The 24,977-nt window shown below is 45.2% G+C and overlaps 1 protein-coding gene and 1 non-coding gene across 3 annotated transcripts in view; both read right to left on the bottom strand.

Annotated features, from left to right (window-relative positions):
- Positions 1-21,622, bottom strand: part of POLR3E (RNA polymerase III subunit E) — a 29,096-nt gene extending 7,474 nt beyond the window's left edge. The window contains exons 1-18 of one of the 2 annotated variants that reach the window (XM_053957626.1): positions 21,515-21,622; positions 17,461-17,542; positions 16,313-16,363; positions 15,550-15,627; positions 13,920-14,035; positions 13,543-13,625; positions 12,710-12,817; positions 12,207-12,256; positions 11,798-11,917; positions 11,160-11,245; positions 10,107-10,151; positions 9,935-10,026; positions 9,106-9,226; positions 7,407-7,488; positions 5,132-5,191; positions 4,033-4,190; positions 3,686-3,750; positions 1,727-2,223 (exon numbers count right to left, since the gene is read on the bottom strand). In XM_053957626.1, coding sequence (XP_053813601.1) covers positions 1,727-2,223; positions 3,686-3,750; positions 4,033-4,190; positions 5,132-5,191; positions 7,407-7,488; positions 9,106-9,226; positions 9,935-10,026; positions 10,107-10,151; positions 11,160-11,245; positions 11,798-11,917; positions 12,207-12,256; positions 12,710-12,817; positions 13,543-13,625; positions 13,920-14,035; positions 15,550-15,627; positions 16,313-16,363; positions 17,461-17,496 — 1,848 coding nt within the window. In that variant the 5' untranslated portion in view covers positions 17,497-17,542; positions 21,515-21,622. Of the gene's footprint in view, positions 1-1,726; positions 2,224-3,685; positions 3,751-4,032; positions 4,191-5,131; positions 5,192-7,406; positions 7,489-9,105; positions 9,227-9,934; positions 10,027-10,106; positions 10,152-11,159; positions 11,246-11,797; positions 11,918-12,206; positions 12,257-12,709; positions 12,818-13,542; positions 13,626-13,919; positions 14,036-15,549; positions 15,628-16,312; positions 16,364-17,460; positions 17,543-18,400; positions 18,421-21,514 lie in introns of those variants that run through there. The other variant, XM_053957627.1, reaches the window with a different exon arrangement.
- Positions 21,623-21,714: 92 nt separating this feature from the next.
- On the bottom strand, positions 21,715-21,796 carry TRNAL-AAG (transfer RNA leucine (anticodon AAG)). The gene has a single exon. It is a non-coding gene; the product is annotated as a tRNA-Leu (tRNA).
- Between the last annotated feature and the right edge of the window lie 3,181 nt (positions 21,797-24,977).

Genomic DNA, 24,977 nt, shown 5'->3' with positions numbered 1-24,977 from the left:
GTATCTCACACCCCGGGTGCTGTTGATCAGCTCTGTAATAGATCCTGCATTCCCCTGGTAAGGTTTCAATTGCCATTTTCAGCCACATGTTTTCTCTAATAGGTAAGCAGTCAAGCCAAAAGTGTCTTCACCCGCCAAAGAACATCATTTTAATTACCTCAGATCATTGATTTTTATCACCAAAGCACTTCAAATTACAGAAAACTAATGAGTAACTATGAAATCCCATGCTGAACAACCCTCCAGGCTTTCCCTGAGCTCAGGCGCCCTTGTTGGGTTCTGACAAAATTGTCCAGGGGAACAATCAAGAAACACCAAAGTGTCTGAGCCCATGCAAAGAGCAAACCCAGCCCCAGCACCTTTGCCATCTGCACAGAGCATCAGGGGAGGCTCAGGGGCAATGATTTACATTGCTGACAGCAGTACAGGCTCATCCACAAGAGCTCACATCTTGCAGTAAATGCTGAGTCAGCAGAACTAAAACGTGAAACAGTCTCTTGAAGAGACATTCCAGGGACCACTTCTGCACCTCTTCAGGTCTCCTGTGACAGGGTTTTCCACACAGAGGAAGTTCCTGGCCGCCTCTCTTCAGCAGGATTTTATTTTGCTTTTTGAAAAGATAAACAACCTCTCTTTCACTTCTTGCGTGGATTTTCAAAATCCCCAAATTTCCAAAGCAAACAAGCCCCAGTCCCAAGCAACAGAGCAGGAATGACCTCAGCTGTTTACCATCAGCATGGCAGAGGCACACATTACACCAGGTGCAGGGGAGAGCCTGGCCAGCACTGAGACAGTTCCAGGCAAGCACCACCCCAGGACTTGGAAACTGCCAGGAGAGGAAGCAGAAAGCACCACAATTGGTGCTCTCCCTAGTGACATTTCCAGGCTGTTACTCGGTTCCCAGGTGCCACAACATGTACTTTGCACACGACTGAACACGTTCCTGCTGCCCCCAGCAGCTCCCATGCTCCAGGCTCTCCCAGCCCTCCTGCTTCCTGCTCTTTTGAGCAGTTCATGTGTTCCTTCTCCTCTCTCCCCAAAGGCAGCTGCTCCCAAGCTCCTTCTGGTTGTAACCCAATCAGCAGTGCCAGATGTCTTGTAAAATTAATTTCCTTTTAGGCTCTTTCCCATGATGCCAGATTCCCTTTGCTCTCCTAAGCAATCCACTGTCTCCCAGCCCTGCTCTGTCTCACGCAATCACACCCGTCCTTTCCATACAGACAAAGAAACAGACACCTCTGCACAGCCTAGGAGGAAACAGAGAGGCCAAGGAAACCTGCTGCAGATGGGCTTTGTCGCTTCCCAGAGGCTCTGCTGGGTGTGCCCTGCTGCTCCCAGGCAGTCAATGTCACCTTTCCTCTCCCAGCTGGGTCCCCGTCCCCAAGGGAAGGAGCTTGTGCAATTCCAGGAGAGCTGATGGGAATCTGGGACTGCCTTAGATCATGTTAACAGGAGCAAGCTGGGACAGCAAATCACTATGGCACACCTTGGATGTGGAAATGGAGCCCCAAGGACAACAGGGCAGAGTGCAGAGCCTGCCAGAAGCAGGACCCCAGACAGAATTCCAGCAGCTTCAATACATCCAATATCGAGACAGGTACTCTGAGCACATCTGTCCTTCTGGTCCATCAGCACAGGACACAAATATTTCACATCTCAGATGTTTAACTGCCCCCCCCAGCCCCCATCCCGCCCCCAAAGCACACCAAGGGAAAACCATACTTACAGGCACCAAAATCTGTTTGCAGCCAGTGTCCAACACCATGTCCTGTAACATTTTGTCTGAAATGCCACTGAACAAGGTATGTCCTGGAGGCAGACTGGCTAAGTGGAGGTTAAATAACCGTTTAAGCTCACTCAGGGTGAGTACAAATTGTTTCTTAAATGTGGACGACACAAAGGCCTTCAGTTCCTGGGCGACCCTGTCGATGCAGCCCCCGGGCAGGTGGCCATTCACGGGGTCTGTGGAGCCCTGGGCTGGGTGCAGGCCGTTGACCAGGCCGTTGTTCAGGCCCTCGTGGGCTGAGGTATCCATGGGCTCCTCCACACTCACAGGCTCCTCTTTAATGCGGATATTGGGAACATCCGTCTTGGCCGAGCTCTCGTTTGATTTCATCTCTGCCTTCTGCTTCTGGAACTCCTTCTCCAGCTGCCCATAGTTCTGCTTGACTTTTGCTTTAGCCATGTTGACCCTTTGCTCCCCAGAAACCAGCAACGGATGAGCTGGTAAGAAACAAAAGGTACCATAAATCTCAGCAGGGCTCATAGTGAAATAAAACCAGGAAACATAATATGCTTATGAAATCTAAGGCATAAACCCAGTCTGTTGATTAGCTTTTACATTGGAGGGTTCTGCTGGTTTTTTGAGGGCAGTGTGTGTTTATTTTTCTAAAGCCAAGTGCTTGGGGAAGGGTGTTCCAGTCAAGGAATCCAAAGCAAAGTGTGTTTGTTCAATCACCAGGACCTTTTCCACATTTCAGGAAACCAGGATATAGTCTGCTTACACATCTCTGCTTGTGACCCAAATACATCTTTGTCCAACAACTCTTCTTTTTGTCTTTTAGATTCTCTAGTGGCTGGTGGGCAGCACCAGGATGTCACCAGGTACAGGGAGGAGTGTGGAAGGTTAACAGTGAACCTGAACAGCCCTGCAGCATGAGGTGCACAGCACAAGAGGCTGAGACCCTCTGCTTAGTGTTATTACCCAGTAATGGGGAGAAAGGGACAGGAAGGAGTTCTTTCCCATGGAATCCTGCACTTCTTCCCCTCTCCACACCCAGCCACCCAAAGGTGAAAGGGAGGGGCATGTTGGCAGCAGAGGAATCCAGTCCTTGCCAAAGCAAGGAGTGCAGTGTTTGAGGCAAAGGCAGGTCCAGCACACATGCTGTTACCTTCTCTGCTGCTAGGCTCACTAATCCTCTCCAAATAACCCAACACCTAATCCTTCTGAGCAGATAAGACACAGGGTATTGAAATGGATTCATATACTCCTTTGTCAGTTCTGCTTACACTCCTCAATTGCTCCAGTGTCTGGCACTGAGCCAAATGTCCAGTTAAAACTCTGGAATCTCAAGTTTTCACAATCTTTTAGGATTTTGGAGCAGCTACTTCAATACTCTCACTGCCAGCCATAGTGGAGAAGGATGTCAAAACCAGACAGCTTCACATCTCCTTACAGCCTCCTGCCATTACATTCTCCAGTAATTGCTTGGCCCTCAAGCACACCAGAGAGCCTAGTGCAAATCAGAGAAATAAAAACTCACCTCATTCACATTAAGTTGCATTAATATTAAATTGAGAGGTGAGAATTATCTGTGCCCTGGCTCTGTCTGTCCTCCCTTCAGGAACTGGTTACACCCCACAAACTGCCTTAAATGAGCAAATGGGTAAGAGAACCAGCTGATTTTACAGTGTCACACAGCGAGTCCCCAGGGCCACAGACTCCTCCTGGCTCTGCTACAGGGATGCCACAGGAGCTGGTGTCACCCCAACTTCAGTGACATTAGTACAGACCAAGACATGTCTTAAATATTCCAGAGGAAACAGTAAGAAAGAAAATACATTAAACAAAACCAGTCTCCACATTCAAAACCAGAGATGAACTCCAAAACATCACTCAGGAATATGGATGGGCAGATGAATACATGCAAGTGCTTCAACATGATCCAAGCACAATTCCATTTACCTGATTGTGCCTCTTGTTTCTTTGGTGTCAAGTGCTCCTTTAAGAGATTATAGACCTTTTCTAATCTGAAAAACAAAGACACAATATTCCAGAACAGTTTCAGTTGTTCTGTCTGCATGCAGCCATGCCAGCTTTAGCCATTAGCTAGAACATTCCATCTCTCCAGGGAGCCAAGAACCAGGAGTGACTTGAGTGATGCAGTAACACCTCCCACCACACCTCTGCCTGGGCACTGTGAGGGAGAAACTTGGAGGCAATACAGATCAGATTATCTCTAAGTGTCTACAGTACCTTTGTACTAAAGAGTTGTTTTTAGCTTATTCCCCAAAATACAGTAAACTATTTACTTGGCCTGAATGCCCATCCACAGCATCTGTTGCCTCTGAACTATATCTGGATGCTTCTTAACAAAATCTTCATCATAAGGGAGCATGAACTCCCAACCTTTGTTTATTCTTGCCACAGACATGTGCTCTAGGAAGTCTTTCACATCTTCTGGGCAAAGCTAAAAGAAAAAGAAAAAAAGCATAAATAACATGGAAGTCAGTTTACACAGGACAGATGCAGCAGTGAGCATTGTGCATGAGACAGGAGAGCTGGGCTGATTTGGTGTGTATGGAGCACCTCTGTGGGCACACACCCAGCTAAGTCAGAAATACTCATCCTGCTCTGCAGCACAACACTTTCACACACTGTTAAAAGCCCAGGACTTGAGAGAGCCGTGGTGATTAATCACCTCAGAGTCAAATAGCTCATGGCATGTTTTGCAAAGAAAAGGGAGTTTCCAAACTGAGATGAAAAGGCTCTATGGAAAAGAGAAGCATATTCTACAATGTTAATCTTATTTTAGAGCTGCAGGCCAGACATGCTGCACTTACACATGCCCAGCTTTTATGTAGCAGTGGTTCTTACATTCCAAAAATAGATGGTCTGTGCATAAACTGACTCGTGTTTTATAATTTTAGTGCATTTAAAGAATTTGGGGTTTGTCCTTTTGACTTAATATTTCTCATTCATTTGCCACTTTTAACAGAATGTTCAGTTGCTTTAAAGGTTTTACTCAATATTGTAGCTGGCAAATGCCAACAGAAGAGTTGCTCTTAAGACACCCAAAGCAGAGCAGCCACTGTGGGCTGTGTAAGCACCTTCAGTCAGCTCAATTCAAACTGGGCCCAGCTTTCCACTGAAACACAGGAGAGGACGTGATGCATTCCAGTGGCTCAGCTACAAGGCCAGTCTTGGAGCTGTGGAAACTTGGGGGAGCTGCTCAGAATGTTTTTCTCTAGAAAGAGTATTAGCTATACCTGTCCCAAATGGAGAGCAAAGCAGGCACTGTGAGAGGAAAGGTGTGCAGCAGCATCCACTATCTACACCCACACAATGCCCAGCAACATTTGGCCAACTTATCAACACCTTTGGATTTAGGAAGAAAAGGAATCCACTCACTTTTGTAACCGCTGCTACTTCCTTTCTCACAACCCAGCGGTCCTGTGTGAACTTCCACATCTAGGAAGGGAACAAAAGAGGAAAATCTAATAACTGCATGTAGCAGTAGCTTTACAGAAGTAGCAATGACCCTGTTTACGATGTTACCACAAAAATAGAACCCCCATTCCTTTCAAGAATATAGAAGTAAGTGATTCTCAGCTAGCTAGAGGAAAAACATCTCCTGGCTCCTTCTGTCCTCAAACGGCCATGAACACAGGCCCAAAAGCTTTGAGAGTCCATGGTGTGCCTTGGCAAACCTATGACTACAAAAGCTATGAGGAATCTCTTGAACTCAAACTCCATTTAGTTTCAAAACTAAAAAAAAACAAAAAAAAACCAAAAAAACAAACAAAAAAAAACCAAAACAAACAAACAAACAAAAAAAACCAACAAAAAAAACCAAACAAACCACTGCTACTTCTCCCATTCCTCATCAACAGCCTAGAGACCTAGAGACACTCTCCATGCACTCTTACACAGGGGCCTGTGGAGGCTGACAACTGCTGCCCTTCAGCAGCACAGAGCCCTACAAAGTGCCTGTTCCCTTCTTCCACCCCCATCACAGGCACTTACAGTTATGCCAAGATGTTCTGTCACTCACACACTTGTCCCCAGGTAGGGGACAGCCAGGTGCTCTGCACAGCAGCTCCTGAGGTCCAAATCCTGAGAGGCAGCTGCTGAGGGCAGGCTGACAGGACTTAGGCAGAACACTGAACATGACCTTTCATTTCTTCCTGTCTCCATTTAAACAAGCTACAGCCTCTTTTACTCTGATGTTGTTAAGAACCCAGAATCTCATTACTGACAATTTCTTCCTGGCCCACAACGTAATCCATGCCTCCTTCTCTCTGCCCACAAGCAAACAAACCCAATCCACTAACTCTAGGGCACAGGGCATTTCTGTTTTAAAGCACAGGAAGTCCATAAATGTTTTTTGAAATTATTAATTACTTTACACAAATATATCCAGGGAAATAAAGTTTACTTTTTAAGCTAGAACACATCTTTTCCACAGATGCCATACACCATTACATACTATTTCTGAGTCTTAAAACCATACATTTCTCTTTGTCTGAAAGCAAGAAATATTGATCCTTTCTATTTTCTAACATTTAAACTTTTTCCTTCTTGTAGTATTAATCAGGAAATTATTTGCCTTTAAGATCAACACTAATCAATTTTTCATGGAAGGTATATTTGACATAATCCAAATAAAAATAATGTATCTTTTCATCCTGAATATTAAAACAGTATCCCTTACTTAACTGAGCACAATAATTCTGGTCCCTGAACTTTACACACGACGTGTCACCTAATCTGCTGTGTCCTAAACACTTGTGTCACTGGGTCACACCTGAATCCAGGTCTCCATATGGCAGTGTCTTGGGCAGACATCAAGAGACAAGGAAAAGTCAGTTTCAATCACCATCAGTTTGATCTTACAGTAGTACTGTAATACCCTTAAAGTCTCTTGCAGAGCATTCTCCTGTTCAGAGCTAAACCTCATGAACAAATTCTGCAAAAACAGTCAGGTCTAACTGAAACAAATGAGAGCTGTGCACTCATCAGATTTGCTCTGGTGGGGTGGAAGTCATAAACTGATTATGAACTTAGGAACCACTTAGGAACTTAATTCTTTCCATGGTTAGTGAAAATAAACACAAAGCAGAGGTTGTTCCTTTTTGCTGTGGTTATGTGTGTGTGTTTAAAACACCCATATTCATTTCAACTTCCATGTGCAGCTACTGCTCACAAAAGGTGCCTGGGAACAAAGTCCTTTCACTGATTAGCAGCCCTAGGGAATAAAGTCCTTTTTAAAGATCAACAGTGCATGCTCAGGGAGCACAGGGCTTACCCACACTGCCCTCCTGAGCCCTCACTCCTGAGCCCATGGAAATAGAGCTGGAGAAACAAGCACTTCATTATCCAGTCCTGGCTGTTCTGCAAGCCCCACATTGTGGGGGCAATGTGATAGTGCTCTACAGCATGTGTTAGAAAGGGATGAATGCTGCTAATGACAGATGATCTGAACCTGCCAGGCAGACACAAAGTGAGCCTACACCAACACTCCCACGGCAGACTTGTAACAACACCTTCAGGATTAAAGCACAAACAACTTCCTTGCAGGAAACACCTCACTGCAGTACAGCAGAAGAGTTTTGCAATGCCGTGGCCTCCCAGGCAAGCTCCACCTGTGTTTTCCTTTAAAAGCAACAAACACTTTTATACTTACAACAAAATCTCTCCCTCTACAGAGCACTTCTGCAGGAACTCCACTATGGGGACTAGAAGTATCTTTCGGGTACAGAACATCACTGTTAATTAAAAAGGAAGAGAAATTAGTTACTAGGTACTCCAGAAAAATGGCATTAGTGAAGATTAACATAACAAACATGCCCTCCCTGTTCTGCAGTTAAATTATACCTTTATCCAAAGCGTGGTTTTCATTAAAGGCATTAACATTGGTGTAATTACACCACTGCAATTACACTAGTGCAGAAAGGCTTAGACCAGCAAAGCACAGCCTTGTGGCAAGCAGGTGTGTGCAACACAGCTACAAGCTCTGCTTTGTTCTTGCAAAGCCTACCCTCCCTTGGATCTATGTAAACAAGACCAGAATGATCCTAAGAAGAGCTTAGGCTAACCTGGTATGCAGCCTTGAAGGCAGCATTTAGCCAAAATGCTGATGTATGGGCAAGACAGTTTTTTATTTCCTTCTCAGCAATCAAGGGTTTAACAGAACAATATTACAAAATGCCATCCTTGAATCAACAGCCCCAAGACCAACATTACTCTGTGTCTGTGTCCTTGTCTGCTTGCAGGGCCAGTTGTGTTACCAGGCTCTCCAAAGCCCCAGAGCAACTCAGGTTCATGATCTTGATCCTACCCAGGCCAAAGAAATGGGTGCCCACTCTGTTCAAAGCTCTGATGTGTGCTGCTCTGTGCCTAAACACCTCATCCACTACAGATCCACACATCCTCCTCAGACTAATAGCAAAGAATCAGTTATAACCTGATTACCTGATTATCAGTTACGACCTAAGAATAATCTGAATGCTAACATACTGTCTTTTAACTTGCTCCCAGCTTCCTCCTGTGACAGCTGGAGGGACAGCAGGGTTGCTGTAAAAGCTGGTCACACTGCTAATACAGGCCTGTACCACAATAGCTGAAACATACTTGGACTGGCAGCTGATGCCATTCATCTTAACACAGCTATTCCAGAGACTGTAAATCTCTGCATGCAGGGCTCCACCCAGGTAAAAAAAAAAAATCATACTGCATTTTAGATTTCAATTCCCAATAGGATGCTCTATCCTAATACACAGGAAGATGATACAGGCTCCAGCTCATGTGGTACACTCAATAACCCCCATGCTTGATTTGTTGAGGGTAGTTTTCAGCTGACAAGAGCAGCACCACTGATGAACAACAACAGGACACCACAGAGATCCTTACATGACTGAATTTTGCTAAGAGATACTATAGCTGACACTGTTTTAATTTTCTGTGTTTCTACTTGATGCTAATCTCTGGAAGAACTCAGAACACCTTTCTCACAAAAGAACATGAGTGCAGACATCAAAAACCTGTCACAACTCAGATGCAAACACAGATTACATCACTGCTCAGCCACAATCCCACCTGGGACCGGTACTAAGGCATTATCCTTTCACAGCAACCCTTTGGATACGGAATAGCTGTCTGCACTGAGACACAGACAGCATGAAACCAAAGGTTCCACCCGCGAGTTGGGAGCGCGGGTGTTTTGGGCCACGAGGGCGGGAACACAAAGCCCGCCCGGAGCGATCCCGGGGCGGTCCAGGGGCAGTGCCGGGCGGTCCCGGGGCGGTCCCGGAGCGGTCCCGGAGCGGTCCCGGGGCAGTCCCGGGCGGTCCCGGGGCGGTGCCGGGGACAAAGCCGGGCCGTACCTCTTCACCACCCAGTTTCCCTGGACCAGCAGCGCCACCTGCTGCACGCAGCGCAGCACGGCCGTGGGGTCGGTGCCCGAGCCCAGCAGACCCAGCAGGTTGGAGAACGGCATCACCTTCACTGCAAGGCAAACACAGAGTCAAACACCGCTCACACACCCAGGAACGGGGATTCAGAGTGTGCACGGGCAAAGATTTGTCTTGGGGAAAGAAATAAAGCCTTAGTTTTAACCCCCTGTGCTGTAGGCATCATGTGTTCTCAAAGTATCTGCTAGTGTTACAGCAGAGTTGACTGGCTTAACTGGTCACAAATTAATGTATTAATAAAATAACATTTTTTTTAAAAAAGATGTCTTTGGCAATATCTATAAGCAGAGATACCTCACAAGGCAGGACGCTCCTAAGGCATAATCCTCAGGATTTGCTCTCATCAGAGAGTAATCCTGAAGAGACAAAATAAAATTCCTAGGTGACACTCATGAAGTGTGTAACATTAAAAACTTCACAGAAAATGCCAAAGTACAGGCTGTACATGCTCAGACCCCAGCATTCCAGGAGATACTTGCTGAATGTGTATCCAGAAAGCTATCATCAAATTAGAAATTTTTCTAAGAGTAAATTGATGGCAAATGTATCAAGAGTCAGATCAGCTGTCACTGCTCTTTTTAGGGAAAGGCTTAGGATTTAGATTCTTCAGACAATCAGAGAGCCAGACAGTCTGTCAGACAGCCAGTGGGGTGACAGAACTGGTAATACAGGGAAAGGCACTTTATCTGAGGCAACCAGAAGTCACAAAGTGAAGTGCAAATGTATTACAAAAGCTACAAACCATTCTTCATCAGGATCTTGATCTGATCAGCAAGGGGTAAAGTTCTCAGCTGGGCCATAGAAAGCACATTGCTTGGAGCCATTGGTTTCTCACTGCAGATAAACAGATTTGCAGACCATGAAAAGGAGAATCCAGCCAACGTGGACTTTGAACATTATGTACAAACACTTACTTCTCTTCCTCTACGCTTGGAGGCATCAGCATCATTAAATATTCACTAGAAGAAAAGAAAACACATTCTTTAAAATGCTTGTCTTGGGACTTGCCAGGTTTAAGTACAGTAATTTCTCACTTAGAGTAAACCTGCTTGTGTGAATCTACAAAACAAACATCTGTCTGAAAAGAGCTCTCCCTTCCACTCCCACCTCCTCAGAACTAGTAAAAGCTACTGACATCTGCTCAAAGTGAGAGTATGAAGTAAATGTGAGTCAGAATCCCAGCTCTTTTGTACAGCAGAGGTGTCCAAACAGAGGAGTTGCACAAGGAAATACATTAAACACAGGTGCTCTGACAGCCATCAACAGGGTCATACGAAACCCCACAGACAGAGCGCATCAGGCCAGCAAAAAGCAAAATTTCTGTCCCATCCAAGCAATTACCAATGTCTGTGAGAAAGAATCAGATCCAAAAGACTCTTCAGAACACCTATCGCTGATTTACTGATTTACAAGAAAAACATGCCAACACCTTTACCAGAGCCAGATTCTGCCACTTCACTATTACATGGGCCATGGGTGTCCCAGGTGACAGGCAAGCACTGACTGCATTATGGAAGGCTCCTGCAGAGCTGCAGTCACCAAGAAACAGACACAAACATCTTTCAAGTAGTTTCAGTTGTCCCCACAAATCACAAAGGGAAGTTTAATAACATTTGCTAACAATAGAAGTTATTGGCTTCAGAGTATTAATTTACATTACCCAGAAAAAGCTTTTGTTTTAATTTTCCTTTGTGGTATTCACAGTCCAAATAATGTAGGGCTGTGATAATGTACAACAAGCTACAACCCTGAGTAAAAACAAGAGGTTTTAATCTCAAGGGTACAGGGAAACAAAGCAACCTCAGTAAGATGAAAGCTAGTTTGTTTCTGTGTTTTTTAAACAATTCAACTTTTGTCATGAACAGGATTTTCAAAGAGCAGATTTTTAAAGAATATACCTGCTTATTACTCTGAAAACAATCCCAACTAATTAATGCCATTTCTGTAGGAAATCACCAAACCATTACCTGGGAGATTTAATTAATTCTGTGTTTTCAGCAAGGCCATGACCTTGACTAAATAAATACTGGCGCTCGTGTTCAGAACGGCTGTCCTGGAAATAGGGAAAAAACAAGAGTCATTATCACATACTGAAAATATACAAAATGCCAGAGAGCTGGATTTCTCATTTCAAACCATGACCACCCTGTCATCATTCCACCACTCAAGTGTTCCACCTCACTACCTGATGTTCTGGTTTCACTTCCTTGTATGATGCTCATGTGATGTGGGAACATTTCCCTTTTTATGCCTTTAAAACCTCCTGACAGACATGGACAAGTCAGCCAAACAGGATTTCTCACACCTGACTGAATGGCTTTCCCAAGTCTTTCACAAAATCCACTTTATAATCCAAGGCCCAAGTGATTCTTACACTCAGAGCCCCCCTTTATATTTGTCCAGCTCTCGGTTTTGAAGTGTGGAGACCCCAAAGCATTATCCAGCAGGAGATCCAGAGCACTTCAGGGTCTGTTCCAGCCTACAGACCTCCTCTTCATTCTTTTGATGACTCCCTGATTCCCATGGGCCCAGATTTAAAAACATTTCTGGACTTGGCTGAGCCTTCAGGCCCAGTCAGCCTCTTCAGGAGCCAGCACACACCTACCTTCAAGCCATAATAATGTAGGGGAACCCAGTGCTCTTCTGCCTGTCTCTTCTGCAGGAACTCATAGGACTGAACACGTCGCTGCCGAGCTTGCTCGGTCTCAGGCCGGGAGAATCGGACCTAGAAGATTTGGGCACCATTCAAAACATCCCTAAACCCTTGGAAAAAACCCATTTGCATTACTGATTTGGTGTATCAGTACCAAACTAGGGACCCTAGCTCCAACAAATCACCCCTTGCTCTCAGTGTCATCTTTATGCCTGGGACTGCACCTGGCCTCCCCCACCCAAGCCCAGGTCAGCAGGACTAGCTGGGGTTTGCTGTCCTTTCATTTCACTCTGAAGTGAAATGTCAGGCTTTCTTGTGAACTGTTGCCTGAACCAGCATAAAAAGGAAAATGTGGACATACAGTAATTTGCTTAACATCATCTTCAGCTTCATCCTGGGATGAATCACCACCTGCCAGAACACACAAAAATAAACATACCACTGTAGTGAAAGAGCCAAAGCCAGTCTGGGGGCCCATGCAGGAAAGCACACTGACAACTCCATATGCAGGGGTTCAACCCCAGTCTGCCAAACTATGCCATGTATGACAGCACCACACTGCTCCTGTGACAGGACATCCTGTTGCCATGACCTTCCCAGTGGCAGTGGAGACACAGTCCCCACCACCACCCTTTGTCACTACTCAGCACCTCCTATCCCTCTGCTAATTCCCCACACTGTGCTCATAAAAGCATTTAGGTAAAAAAAGCCCCACAAATTCAGTGAAACAATCTAAGAAATGGCCTAATAACGACTGAGTTGTTAGAATAAACACCTTCAAAACAGAATTACTCTTATCAGTCACATTATAGAGAGAACTCGTATCTCACCTCCCCTAAGAAAACACAGTTGTGGAGAATTTACCTTCATTAGCAGCTTCTCTTTCTCGGTGTTTTGCATCAGCCTTGTCCAAGTACGTGAAGCTTGGCCTCAGCTGAAGAATTCCATGTAGTGGAGTCAAGTGAAGTTCACCTGAAAAAGAGAATTAATGTTGGTTAAAATTGATTTTTTCCACTGCACAAGGACACAAGTTTTCATTATTTTCCTGCCTCCATAAAGCCACAGCTTCAATTGAGCATAAATATTTAATACAGCAAAACGTAAAAAAGGATTGAAGTGAAAAATTCATCCAGTGCTCAGGATTTCAAGGGAATATGAAAGACCAAGACCTGTTTCTGTTATTTTGCCTTTTGTGTTGAAACCAGATCTTGTAGAGAGCCACATTCTGGCACAGGCCTGACCCATTGTCCAGAAGACCCCTAGTAAAATAGTCATCACTGAAAACAATCTACATATTGCCATCTCAAATGACCACCAGGCCAAAACTCTGTGATGGCCTGTGCAGTCAAGAGAGGGACAAAAAGTGCAGAACAGGAAAATGAGACAGACAAAATTAGATTAAGAAAGCAATATAAATAATAATGATAATTTCATGCTACAAGTGTGTATTATTTCAGGCCACCATGAACTGTTAAGATTATGGAGGCATCTACAAACCCAGGGTGCTCTTAAATGATATTTACAATTTTGCTAGACCTACTCAAGGACTCTTCGGACATTGATAAGAGAAATTTTTTCTTTCTTTAAAGACCCACCAGACAATTAAACTTAGGCCAAAAAAAAGATCAAATAGGTCTTATCTTAACACTGAAATGAGTGTTTTGCCCTGATGGGAGGGTTAAGCAAGAGAAACCTACCTTTTTTATAAACAGCAGCTGCATAGCGGGAAACATTACTGGCAGCTTGGGAAGAGCAGAAAGTTTGCTTGTCCATCAGCTTCCTGCAGACAGAGGGCAGTGAGATGGCATTCCACAGGCAATGTGGCATGCAGGTGCCAGAAGTCTGAAAGCACCAAATCTCAAAATGGACTCTCAACAACTGTACCAGAAAAATATCCATCACTTCTGTCTGCAAATCTGAAGTCATGATCCACCCCAAAAAATGTAGGTTACTCTCAAGAATACTTGCTACAGAACAGTGTCCAAAGCAGCCCCTGTTAATGTACAGCCACTGGTGGACACACAGATATCTGTGCTCACCCCAAAAAGGAAAGGCAGGTAAAGAGGACACCTACGAGGAATAGGTGCTTGTTTCATCTGTACACGTGCCATCCACGTTGAGAGCGATCTGCTCTCCCTTGCTGCGACAATAGTTAGGATTCAAAGTATCAATGGCCATTTCGAGTTCAACCTAAAGAACATCAGGGAAAGACAGCTAATTACCATGGCACAACCCCAAACATATCAATTAAAACCCAACCCCACACTTTCTAACATTTTCACAGGTTTACAGCATATTTAAGTACCTAAGCAGCATCATTCAAATCCACAGGACAAATCTCACACAGAGCTGAACAGCACATGGGTGATGATGGGCTTGGTACAGTGAGGTCATTTAAACAACAACCTGGAGATAAATCAACTCCCATGTACACAAATGGGATCAGAAAAAGCAGAGTTCTTTAGGCAGCCCTGAAATACACACTCACTTTTCTGGATTCCTTCCATGACACTATCAGGCTAATTTACTTATCAGCACAGATCAGGTGCACAAGCAACCTCATTCAAGCCTCCCCATCACCAAGGAACCATTCAGAATCCCTCATAAAATGATTTCCTTCTAGTTTGGCCACCAAGAATACAAAGTAACTCTCTCCTCTTCAGAAGCAAAGGCCTCGATTCTGCTAACTCGAGACTGCAGCACTCAGCACTGACTTCAGTTTCTCCTGACTTTCATTTGTCAGAGCACTGTAACAAACTCCAAATCTTTAATTATAAGAAGAACTATTCCCTCCCACTTCAACTTTAAATTTCAGACCAATGTCCAAAAATAAGCATCCTCCTGCATAATGTTTCTATTTATGTACTATGACAATACAGAGCATAGTCTTCTTCAGGGTGTGTCAAAGCCCTTGTAAATTTGTGTATCACAGTTACCATCTTATTTTTTCTTTCCCTTTATGTTATTCATAAACTGAACTAGTTTCAAGTCCTGGATGAGACAGCATATTTACAAAGGTTTGCACAGGACTTACAGTGCAAATGTTTGCTGAATTTAATAAAAGACTTCATGAACACAACATGCATTCAATCTCCAAAGTTCACCAAAGCACTTCCCTTAACCATTTCCCAGAACGAAATTCTAGTAACACAGACATCTACTGCTGCAGTTTTAAAGTAAGATACTGTAAAATAATAGCCAGAGTTCTGGGATACATTTGCAAGCAAGTGCAATGATTATGGTTTTGGCTATACTTTACCTGTACTGCCCCCATGATTTCAAAAGGACTCCTGATGATTCACTGCCAGGCAAGAGAGAAATCAAGACTTGCACTGACACTGAAACAGAAGATGGCTCCAAGGCTCAATCCTTCTTCAACCCTTCTCTGAATACTGTAAAGACCTTTTCATTCAAGCTCTTTTCACACAAGCATCCACAGACTGAATTGCTATTAGTAACTACGTTTCCCTGAGTGATTCTGTTTTCTGTTAAAATAGTGGCTTTCCCACCATGATTTAAAAACCTTTATTCCAAACTCTACCTTACAGACACAGTAAAAGACTCTTCATACCTTCAAGCACACAGATCTGGTCCTGCAAGTAGCTGCATGGCTAGAACAGCTCAACAGTATAATGTGCTTTTCTTAAGTATATTCTGCACATCATAAAAAAACTTTTACAGACTGGACTCAAATGATGACCAACCTTTTGCTGCTTTGGTTTTATCTTCGCTGACAAATGTGTAACATCATCGTAGGTCATGGAAGCTGGGCGAATGGGATACTGGAAAACAGATCCTTTCATACACCCTCTTCTTTTAAAGATCAAAGAATTTCACAGAAATCAACTCAATTTCCCCTGTCCCCTCACATGCAGATCCACTTGCCAGATCTCAGAGACAAGACACCATGAAAAGACATTAATTGACATATTTGTGAGTCATCAGGGGATTTAGGAGCATGACCTAGAAAGTCTGTTGTTTTCCTCCCAGCCCTCTGCTTTTGTCACTTCACAGCCCCCTTCCTGCCCCTCACACACCACAATAACCTGTAACATATTAGTCCAGCAGGAAAAGAAAACCTTATCCCTCAGCATTAACTCTCAGTAGAGTTATTAGAAGTAAAATATCTGTGGGTATACAAGTAAATGTTACCTTAGAAAGTACAGGTCACATTGCTGATCAGGAGAGCAGACCCAGGTTTAACTACATGGGTCTCTCTTCTAACCTCTGGGAATGCTGAGAGGACAGTGTGGTATCCCAGTGAGATCTCCCAGCCACAGCAGCACCCTGCTAAAGCTGCCAGGATAACACCCACAGACCCCACCACCAACCAGCCTCACTCCTGCCTCCAAACTGAGACCCAAACAGGTTCTCTATATCCCAAACCTTGGCAGACTGAAACATTAAGTTATGCTCTTTGCATTTATTTTAAACAAATTATCACTGCATAAAAGTTAACTGAAATACCTGAAACAGATAGAGCTTCTCCAGTAGACTTCTGGCCAGGAACACGTCAATCTAAAAAGGAAAATAAATAACCTTCATCAGATGCCAACTGTAATAAAAGTATAACCCTTAGAGCTCAAATACTGACAATATTAGCTTTTCATTATGGACTCTAATATAAAATAGATTTGTGACTCTCCTGTCAAAAGTTTCCTCTCTGCTGACTTTGACATGAAATTCTGCAGCTGGCCTTTTTAAAAACCAAACCTAAAAATCCCACTACAAAGAGGCAGCAGAGAATGGCTCTAACTGTGTTTTTCCTCTCTAAGGAAACTTGGCAAACGAATGCGAAAGAGGAATTTTTTTCCTCCAAGGATCTGAAGCAAATCTGTTATCACAATTATAGAAAGAGGAGGAAGTTCTCAGTTTGGCAGCACGACTGAAAGGTAAGTTCCTTACTGGTATTTTGACATCAAAATCTTCCTAAATTAGACAAGAGACACCCACATGCTCAAGCTGGTTCAATACTTGTATTTGGCCATCAGAACGGAAAATGCACAGATGTTTCATCAATAAGACATATGGAAGCTGCCATTTCAGATACACTCCTGACAATTGCCACTCATTTTCTCATGGCTTTTCACCTCTATGGATTTGCCCTTCCTTGTGCTTCTGGTGTGTAAACTCACATATCAAGTGACAAGACACTGTGGCTATTTCTTGGGACACAACAGTCCTTTAAAGAAGTCCCAGACTCAGAACACAACTCCTTACTTCAGCAGAAGGCATGTACACTGTAGATTCATCTTTAACAGATCCTCAAAGCCATTCCAATTTTTTCAGCTCACATGCAATGGAGTTCACTGGAAGGACACAATGGTAGAAGCAAATTCCCCACTTTCTCTTCTGCCATGGACAGATTACAAAGGGTGAAAAACCTGAGCTGCATCTGCCAACATGGACAAGACTATTCTGACAAAACAGATACCATGAGCCATACACTTGGCCCACACGACATAATTCTTTGTACAACCCCAGCCACTGGTTATAAGACAGCCACTGATGTTGATGACACATTGTTTCAGTAATGTAGGAATACTGGGAATAGTAGTAATAAAAATAATAAAAAATTCTCATGTACAATCACTGTTGCCACAATGCACTTTTACCTCTTGTATAATTGGATCATCTTCTTCATTTGCCATGCTAGGATAAAACAAAGCTTTTTCTTGGTTTATTCCTTGGCACAATCTGAAAGAAAACAGGAATGTCATATGAATCATTTCATCTGTGTCACATACCACATGCAGCCTAGAGTATTGTTCAAGTTAACTTGGCTCCTTTCAGTGCTAGTCTGTTTAGTCTGTATTTTGAAGGAATGTGTTTGCATGAACAGGTCCCTGATACTCAACAACCTTGACCAAAGGTGACAAAATTGTAGAGACAGGCAAATGTCTCAAAAACAGGTAAACTGCTATAACTTCTATGAAAGCTACAGTTACTAAGAAAGCCCTGAACTAGTACCCTAAGGAGGGAAAGAGCCTTTTGCACTTGCATAAAGTGTATCTTTTTTACACTGTGTAACAGTACCACACAGCAGCAGTTTTCCAGCCACAACTGGCCCTGCAGGGTCACTGTCTTGGATATTCCAGTCTGGGAATACCATGACTTTGATTTCATGTCCCTGACAAGCTGCAGCCTTGTCTCCTGACCTGCCACTCTTCAGACTGTACTGCTAAATGAGAGCTCCAGAACACACTGCTCAGCCTTTCCTGGAGTCCTCTGAAACCAGCAGAACAGCAGAACAGCAGATTTTTCTTCATAACTACACCAACTCCAATGAAAATAAGACTCTGATATTAACTGAGGACTGGATACTCTGGAACAAAAGGTCATTAAGTTCAATCCAGTGCTGGAGTCAGTGTCGTGCTTGGTTCAGACCTCTGAATAAAAAATGATCTCTCAGCTGAATCAACAATAGTTTTTCCCTGCTGAAATCAAACAAAAGGATTTACAAATTATTCAGGATGCCACTGCAACAATGTTATGTTAATCAGCCAGTACAGGTCATGATAAGCACAAAAAAAATAAGACCTCTCGCAAACTGACCAAGGAAAGTTTTAGCAACAAAGATGATCAGGCAAAGAAACAAGATCTGTGTTCAGGAACTCTCCCTCATTGTCCTTACTCCTTGAGGACACCTTGCTTCTTTGCTGGACCTCCTATGGAGGAAGAGAAGGAGAAACAAGCAGCATCCAAGATCAGCTGGGAACCAGTAGGGAAAGAAGGAACCCAGCATCCATGTTACATCTAGAACAACGGCATTTTTTTCAAATACTCAAGCCACCACACAATTTAGGCAGCTCAGTATATTTCAGTTGACATACAGGCTTCTCAAATATCACACTAATGTACACACAGGTATCTAAGAAACCTTTCAGAGAGGCTAAACATTCTGGATACAAATGTTATTAACATCCATTCAGGCTTATAGTGTTTCTGCCATTCTGCCAAGAAATATAATTCCGTATTTTTCACTTACAGACTCTCTGCTACCAAAAAAGTGCCCCTCCCAATACTGAGCTGGCATTTTCCATTTCTTTATGCACCAGCATGTCCCAGGGTCTTTGTACCATACATATGTATTTAAAAAATTATGTCTCAGTATTTCAGATTCCTATCTGAAGCAATTTTGTAGAAATGCAAAACACCTTCACAGCAAAAAGCCAGTACCTTAACCACAGGCTGGACTGTGAGCAAAACCCTGAGTGTGTGATACCTGACTGAAATCAGTGTTTTCTGTGATCAGGCACCCAGTTCCTCCCAGAAATACACACTAATATGTTTTAAAGAAATAAGGTTTGCCAATTCCATTTTTGCTTTCCCCGCTCACGTCCCCGGGTGGCCCAACACCTGACAGCTCTGCAGACATGGAACAACTGCAGTTTGCTCTCAGCTCAGAGCTGATGGTGGGAGGATGCCCAAGATGTGTGAGGACATGTGGTAACACCCAAAAGGTGGGACACTTGGGTCTAAACCCTCCTTCCTCACACCCCTGAGAGAACTGGGAACCACCCTTCCCTTCCTGACAGCCTGCATGCCAAGCATCTGCTAGGCTTGTTCTCTTCTGAGAAAGTTGTTTCACTTCTGAGAAGAGAAAACCCTCCTGGGCTAAGGAGGGACAGAGAAACTCAGCCTGAAGGACTTGGTCTCTGGCCCCTCACTGAACACTGCCTATGCAATTATACACAAAATCTCCTTGGGAATGCACCTGTCACTACTCAGGGGAAATGCTGTATTACAAAAACTACATTTTTTTCTTAGTCCTGTCAAGACAAAGCATGACTACAGATCCTTTTACTGGAAAGTGAGACTGACACATCTATAAATAGGAAGCAGTGTGTCCCAGTACAACTTATAATACTCATGCAACCAGAAGAAATCCTCTGAATCAGAATGAAGGCATGCAGACACAATCTTATGTCTGATACATACATACGTAGTGTTAATTTCCACACTTCTCATATACATATATTTATGATACCACAAGAGTTACAGAATGGAATCAAACATTAAGAGACAGCAAACATGGTCAGCAGGTTCAAACTTCTTTTGGTAGAACCTTTTTGTTTTAAGGACTTTCCTTTAAGGTGCAAATCAAAGTATAACGTGAGTTATCAGCTAGCAGGAGGGCAAGAGATATAAATCTTCTCATTTCTCCTGCGAAGTGACCAATGCAAGGACCAATCCATGAAATTGCTCTTTAGCTGCCCATAACACCATCAATGTAGAACCAACGAAGAAAAATGTTGTGGTTAAAGAACTGTAAAAATCAGTGATGAAGCAACTGAATCCTGCATCTCCCTCTGAGCTTAGAAGGGCATTTGAGTATTAGAGATTTAATTCTATTTTACTACCAAAGACTTATATGTAACTGCAAGAAGGTAAATTGCAAACCTGTACATCATTTGACAGACTTTTAGTTAGGCCTGCAAGAAATGCTCCAGTATTTCATTTTTACCTAAATTGGTCAGTAATAATGGACCCCCAAAGTGCTAACACTGAAACCTAAAATATTCTTCATATAATCGTGCAGTGCCAAAGAAAGGCCAAGAACTCCTTCTGGATCAGTGCCTGAAAGTATAAATGCTGAAACAGCACCGTGGGAAAAGTGCCATCTCCTGAATCACTACCACAACTACCTCTGGCACCCGGGCTCCTCTAGAAGGGGCTCTGAGCAACCCTCTAGCTCAGGGTGGCCCATGGCACACAGTAAAATGGAATCTGCAAAAAGAAGCTAAAGCACCTTCCATACATTTATCGCAATTACCATTTTGACCCAATTACTTGCTTCATTTTCTCCTCGCCTGCAAGCATCTTTGCACAGTCATCTTCTGGCAGTGAACCCAAGAGGGCTCCTCTGCACCAGGACCTCTCTCTGGAGGTGATGTCACCGAGGCAAACCTTTGGGGTTTAACAGATTATGCATCAAGCATAAACCTTTCTTTACCACCTCACCCCGTGTGTAGCACAGGACGTGCCAGGCCCGTGCTGCCAGGGGCTGTGTGACACTCCCGGGGCAGGTCGCGGTGCCCGTGCCGTGCTCCCCGCGGGCAGCGCTCCCCGCCGGACGCGGCTCCGCGCCCCTGCCGCCCGCTCTCTCCTGACACAGCAGCCAGGCAGGGCAGGGGAGCGGGGAAGGAGGGCCCCGCGGAGAGGCCACAGCGAGCCGCCCGAGCCGAGCCGAGCCGCCCTGACCGCGGGGACGCAGCGAATCCCCCCAGGCGGGACGGCTGGGCTGGGCTGCGGCCCCGCAGAGCCGGTGCCACGCAGGGGCAGCCGCTGCACTTCGGGGCGGGTGCGCCGAGTCCTTCCCGGCGGAAAGCGCGGGGCTGCGGGCCCCGGTAGGACCGGCGGGGCCGCCGCTCACAGCCCCCAGAGGACCGGCCGGCAACCCCCGGTGCTGCTGCGGGAGGCGAGGGGCCGCGGCTGCGGTCGGACCCGGCCCGGCCTCCAAGCGCCCCGGCCCGTGCCGGGTCCTGTCAGGGCGCTACGGCCCCGCGCCCCCGCGGTGCCGAATCCTCGCAGTGTCGGCTTCGCCGTCCTCCCCAGACAGGCAGAGCCCACCCCAGCCCAGGCCGCGCTCCTCCCCCGCCACCACCCGCAGGGTCTCTGGCGCCGGGGCGGCCCCGGGAGGCGCAAAAGCAGCGCGGCCCCGCGTACCTGTGTGCGGGCCGGGCGGCGGCGGCGGCGCCGCTCCCCCGCTCCCCGTGTCGGTGGGGCAGCGGTCAGGCAGCCGCCATGTTGGTGGCCCCCGGGCCGGCACGTGGGGACGCGGCGCCTCCTCCTACCCACAATGCTCTCCCGGCCGCTGCTACCGCCAGAGGGCGATGGCGCCAGCCTGCGGCGCAAAAAAACAATGCTGGCAGCGGTGGGATTCGAACCCACGCCCCCGAAGAGACTGGAGCCTTAATCCAGCGCCTTAGACCGCTCGGCCACGCTACCGCCCTGGTATTTTAGTGTTTTGGCAACGTATTTACTCCGTACCAGCTTTTTCCCCGTCTCTCCCACATTTTTCCATCTCCAGCAACCGCTCTGCCCACACACCCCCTCTACCCGAAAAATAAAATGCGGGAGGGTCCTTTTCAGCCCGTTCCCAAGCAGCGGCACTTGGAGGTGCGCGATGCACCCAGGGACGGACGGACGGACGGACGGACGGGCGGGAGTAGCTGTGCCCGGGCCCTCCGCGCCGCGCCCGCTGCCACGTGGATGCCACGGAGCAGCACAGCCGCCAGCCCCATACGTGTGGCACCGCCCGGGCACCCCCTCTGAAAGCCTAACAAAAGTTCTAGATTCTAATTGTCCGTTGCAAAGCCAGAGCTCCCTGAATTTGCAAAGTCAAAAGTCAGCAGTTTATGGCTGGAGGGTTGTTCTTCTGCGTATAGCACAGGGATCAGCACGGCAGTACACTTGTGCAAACGGGTGGTAGCACACCTCAGCTGCTGGTGCTCCATGAACGTGCCTCTGGAAGTCTCTGGCCGCATTTTGCCTGAAAGTCTGGTGAGTTTTCTTAAAGAATTAATGTTATTTTCACCACTTAATTACAACTGGAGGGTTGTATTTTGAGGAAAAATTCCAGCTTCTCTATGGTAAGGCCACAAAGCCCTAATGCAGCTTGATTTAATTCTGTCCTTGTGGCAACTCATTTAAATAGGATAGAGAAAATAAACCTGCTGGAGCCCTGCTGACAGCATCATTCAACCCTTTCCCCTGGCACCTCCCACAGCCTGTCCCTGCAGCACCCGGTGGTGCCAGCTCTCTTTCCAAGGAGCTGCTGAAATGGAAGCCAAGAATGGTTTGGTTGGGGTTGGAAGTGTCTAAAAAAGGTCTGATATTCCAACCCCCTGCAGTGAACAGGTGTTGGAATATAAAAAGGTAAAAGACTTTAGAAAGTAGACATAAAGCTCAGAAAGGCTGGGAAATTTCAAAACCTTCTCATGGGAAGCTAGGAAGTTAAGAACCAAGTGAATACATTTATATTTATCATAAGGAACAAGAAAGAACAAGAACTTATTGATAGTTCAAGATGTGAAAAGTCCTAGATATATGCTTTGCAAAGATAGAAAAAGTTTCAATCTTAAATAATGAATTATTGTGTATTGCTTGAGGTTCATAGAAGTCCTTTTGTTAATGTTAAACCCACGTGGGTCCTTTTCTTAATGGTTAGAGTATAATGACTTTATACCTTTTCTTTTACACTATTGGTTCAAAGAATATGTAGAAAAAGGCTTTGCATAAGCTGCCATCTTGTCTCTGCTCTGGATTTGCATGGATGTTGTTATTTCCCTGTGTCTCTTGTTTTTTTGCTCGTATGATACGGCCAGATAAGAAATCCTAAGTCTGCAACCAGTCAGGGTCCCATCCTGTTTGTGAGACACGGAGCCATCCGGCAGAAACAGGGACATCTTCAACCAGATCAGGTAGCTCAGAGCCCTGTCCGACCTGACCTTGAATGTTTACAGGAATAAGGCACCCACCACCTCTCAGGGCAACCTGTGCCAGCCTTTCAGCACTCTTATTGTGGGAGGCTGCAGCACTGCACAATCTTGCTAAAAATTTCATTCACTGCCTACAAGTACTGAGGAATAACAGCATACACATGTAAACATGAATAAACTCCTCTAGTGCTGCTCAAGTTTCACACCCTCAGTTCAGTGCCTTTGCAGGATGTGGGGCTTTTTGAGAACAGAGGGAGCTGACTGCAGAGCAGCAGAAGAGGTTCAGGGAGGAGAGAAGGTAGGCAGACCTGAACGGGCTTCACACAGCACATCACCTGTAACCTGCTGAGGCAGAAAAGTTTTGGCAAAGAGTCAGTTTAAACAGTCTCCAAGCCTCTGTGTGTGCGTGTGCAGGAGGCTGCACGGAACACTCATTACAAACTGCTCCTTACTGTGTGGGCTGCTCAGTCCCACAGGCCCTTTTGCCCAGGCAGTGCAAGGTACTAACACCCCTCTGAAAAGTGCATTTCTGCCCTGTCACAGCTGAGCTCAGCCTCTGTCCCTGAAATGTTTCTGTGCCTGGCCACAGAGACATTTCTCCTGAGCACCAAAGGAAGCCTGTGTACCCAAGATTATTCACATCAGCCATGTGTGACACAGACGGGCTGAGCACAGGCTGTCCCTAGGGGGTGGCAGTCGGGTCACCAGTTTTTTTTAATTTCACCTGTGCAACATCACTTATAATGACAAGACCTTTTCCAAATTAAAAACTAATTAACACTGAGGAAAACTCAAACTATAACACAAGCTACCAGCCTCATTACCTTGTTATCCTGGCACAGGAAAGAGCAAGGACCCAACACTTGTATCAAACACTCCCACACTAAGGGCCAGGCCCAATGGTTACAAAGCCCTGAGCTGTCCCCACACAGGAGTTAGGTCCATCAGCAGGAGTAACAGAGATATCCTTGGACTTAAACCTGAAAATACCCTGACTCACCCCTGGCAGCACTGCCTTGCATCCATCCTGAGAGGTTCAAATGAAATTCTGTCTGTCCAAATTCAGATGAGAAGTCGTGACTTGACCCATCGTAACTACACCTGGCTCTGTCAGCACTCGTTCTAATCTGAGTGAAATTTTATCTGTGGGGAAGAGAATGAGATTCTAATAAATCCCACAGACCAGTAATTAAGAAACAGGCTATATAATTATTTATACTTTATAAGCTGTAAGAGTTCACTGTCTCCATGGTTTCTGAAGAATGCTATTCTTACTTTGTTACATTTGCCAAAAACTCCCTCTCTCTCTGTGACAGCAGCTATATCTAAAAACTCCAAAGGCTATAAAGCAAGAGCACTGCCAAATTTCACCATTTTTCATCTTAGTGATTCTACAGTGCAGAGGCCCAGATGGTGCTTTTTTGATAGGAAATTCTGCTATTTCACAGTGCCTTTGCTAGAGGATAATTTCACATTGTTTAAACTACACAGGTATAAGGAGTTCCACCTGTCTAAATAAAATAATAGAAAGGCAACACTAAGAGCTCCCTTTTTAACAGTTTGAAAAAACCTGTATCAAACAGATTATTCTGGCACAAAAAGGGAAATAAATCATAGCAAAATGACAGTGTATCATTAGATGTTGTATCTCACCTCAAATCATAGAGCCCAGGAATTTCCAGTCCATT

This window comes from Vidua chalybeata, chromosome 16, assembly GCF_026979565.1.
Source record: "Vidua chalybeata isolate OUT-0048 chromosome 16, bVidCha1 merged haplotype, whole genome shotgun sequence".
Lineage (NCBI taxonomy): Eukaryota > Metazoa > Chordata > Aves > Passeriformes > Viduidae > Vidua > Vidua chalybeata.
This window is presented reverse-complemented; position numbering and strand designations above follow the sequence as displayed.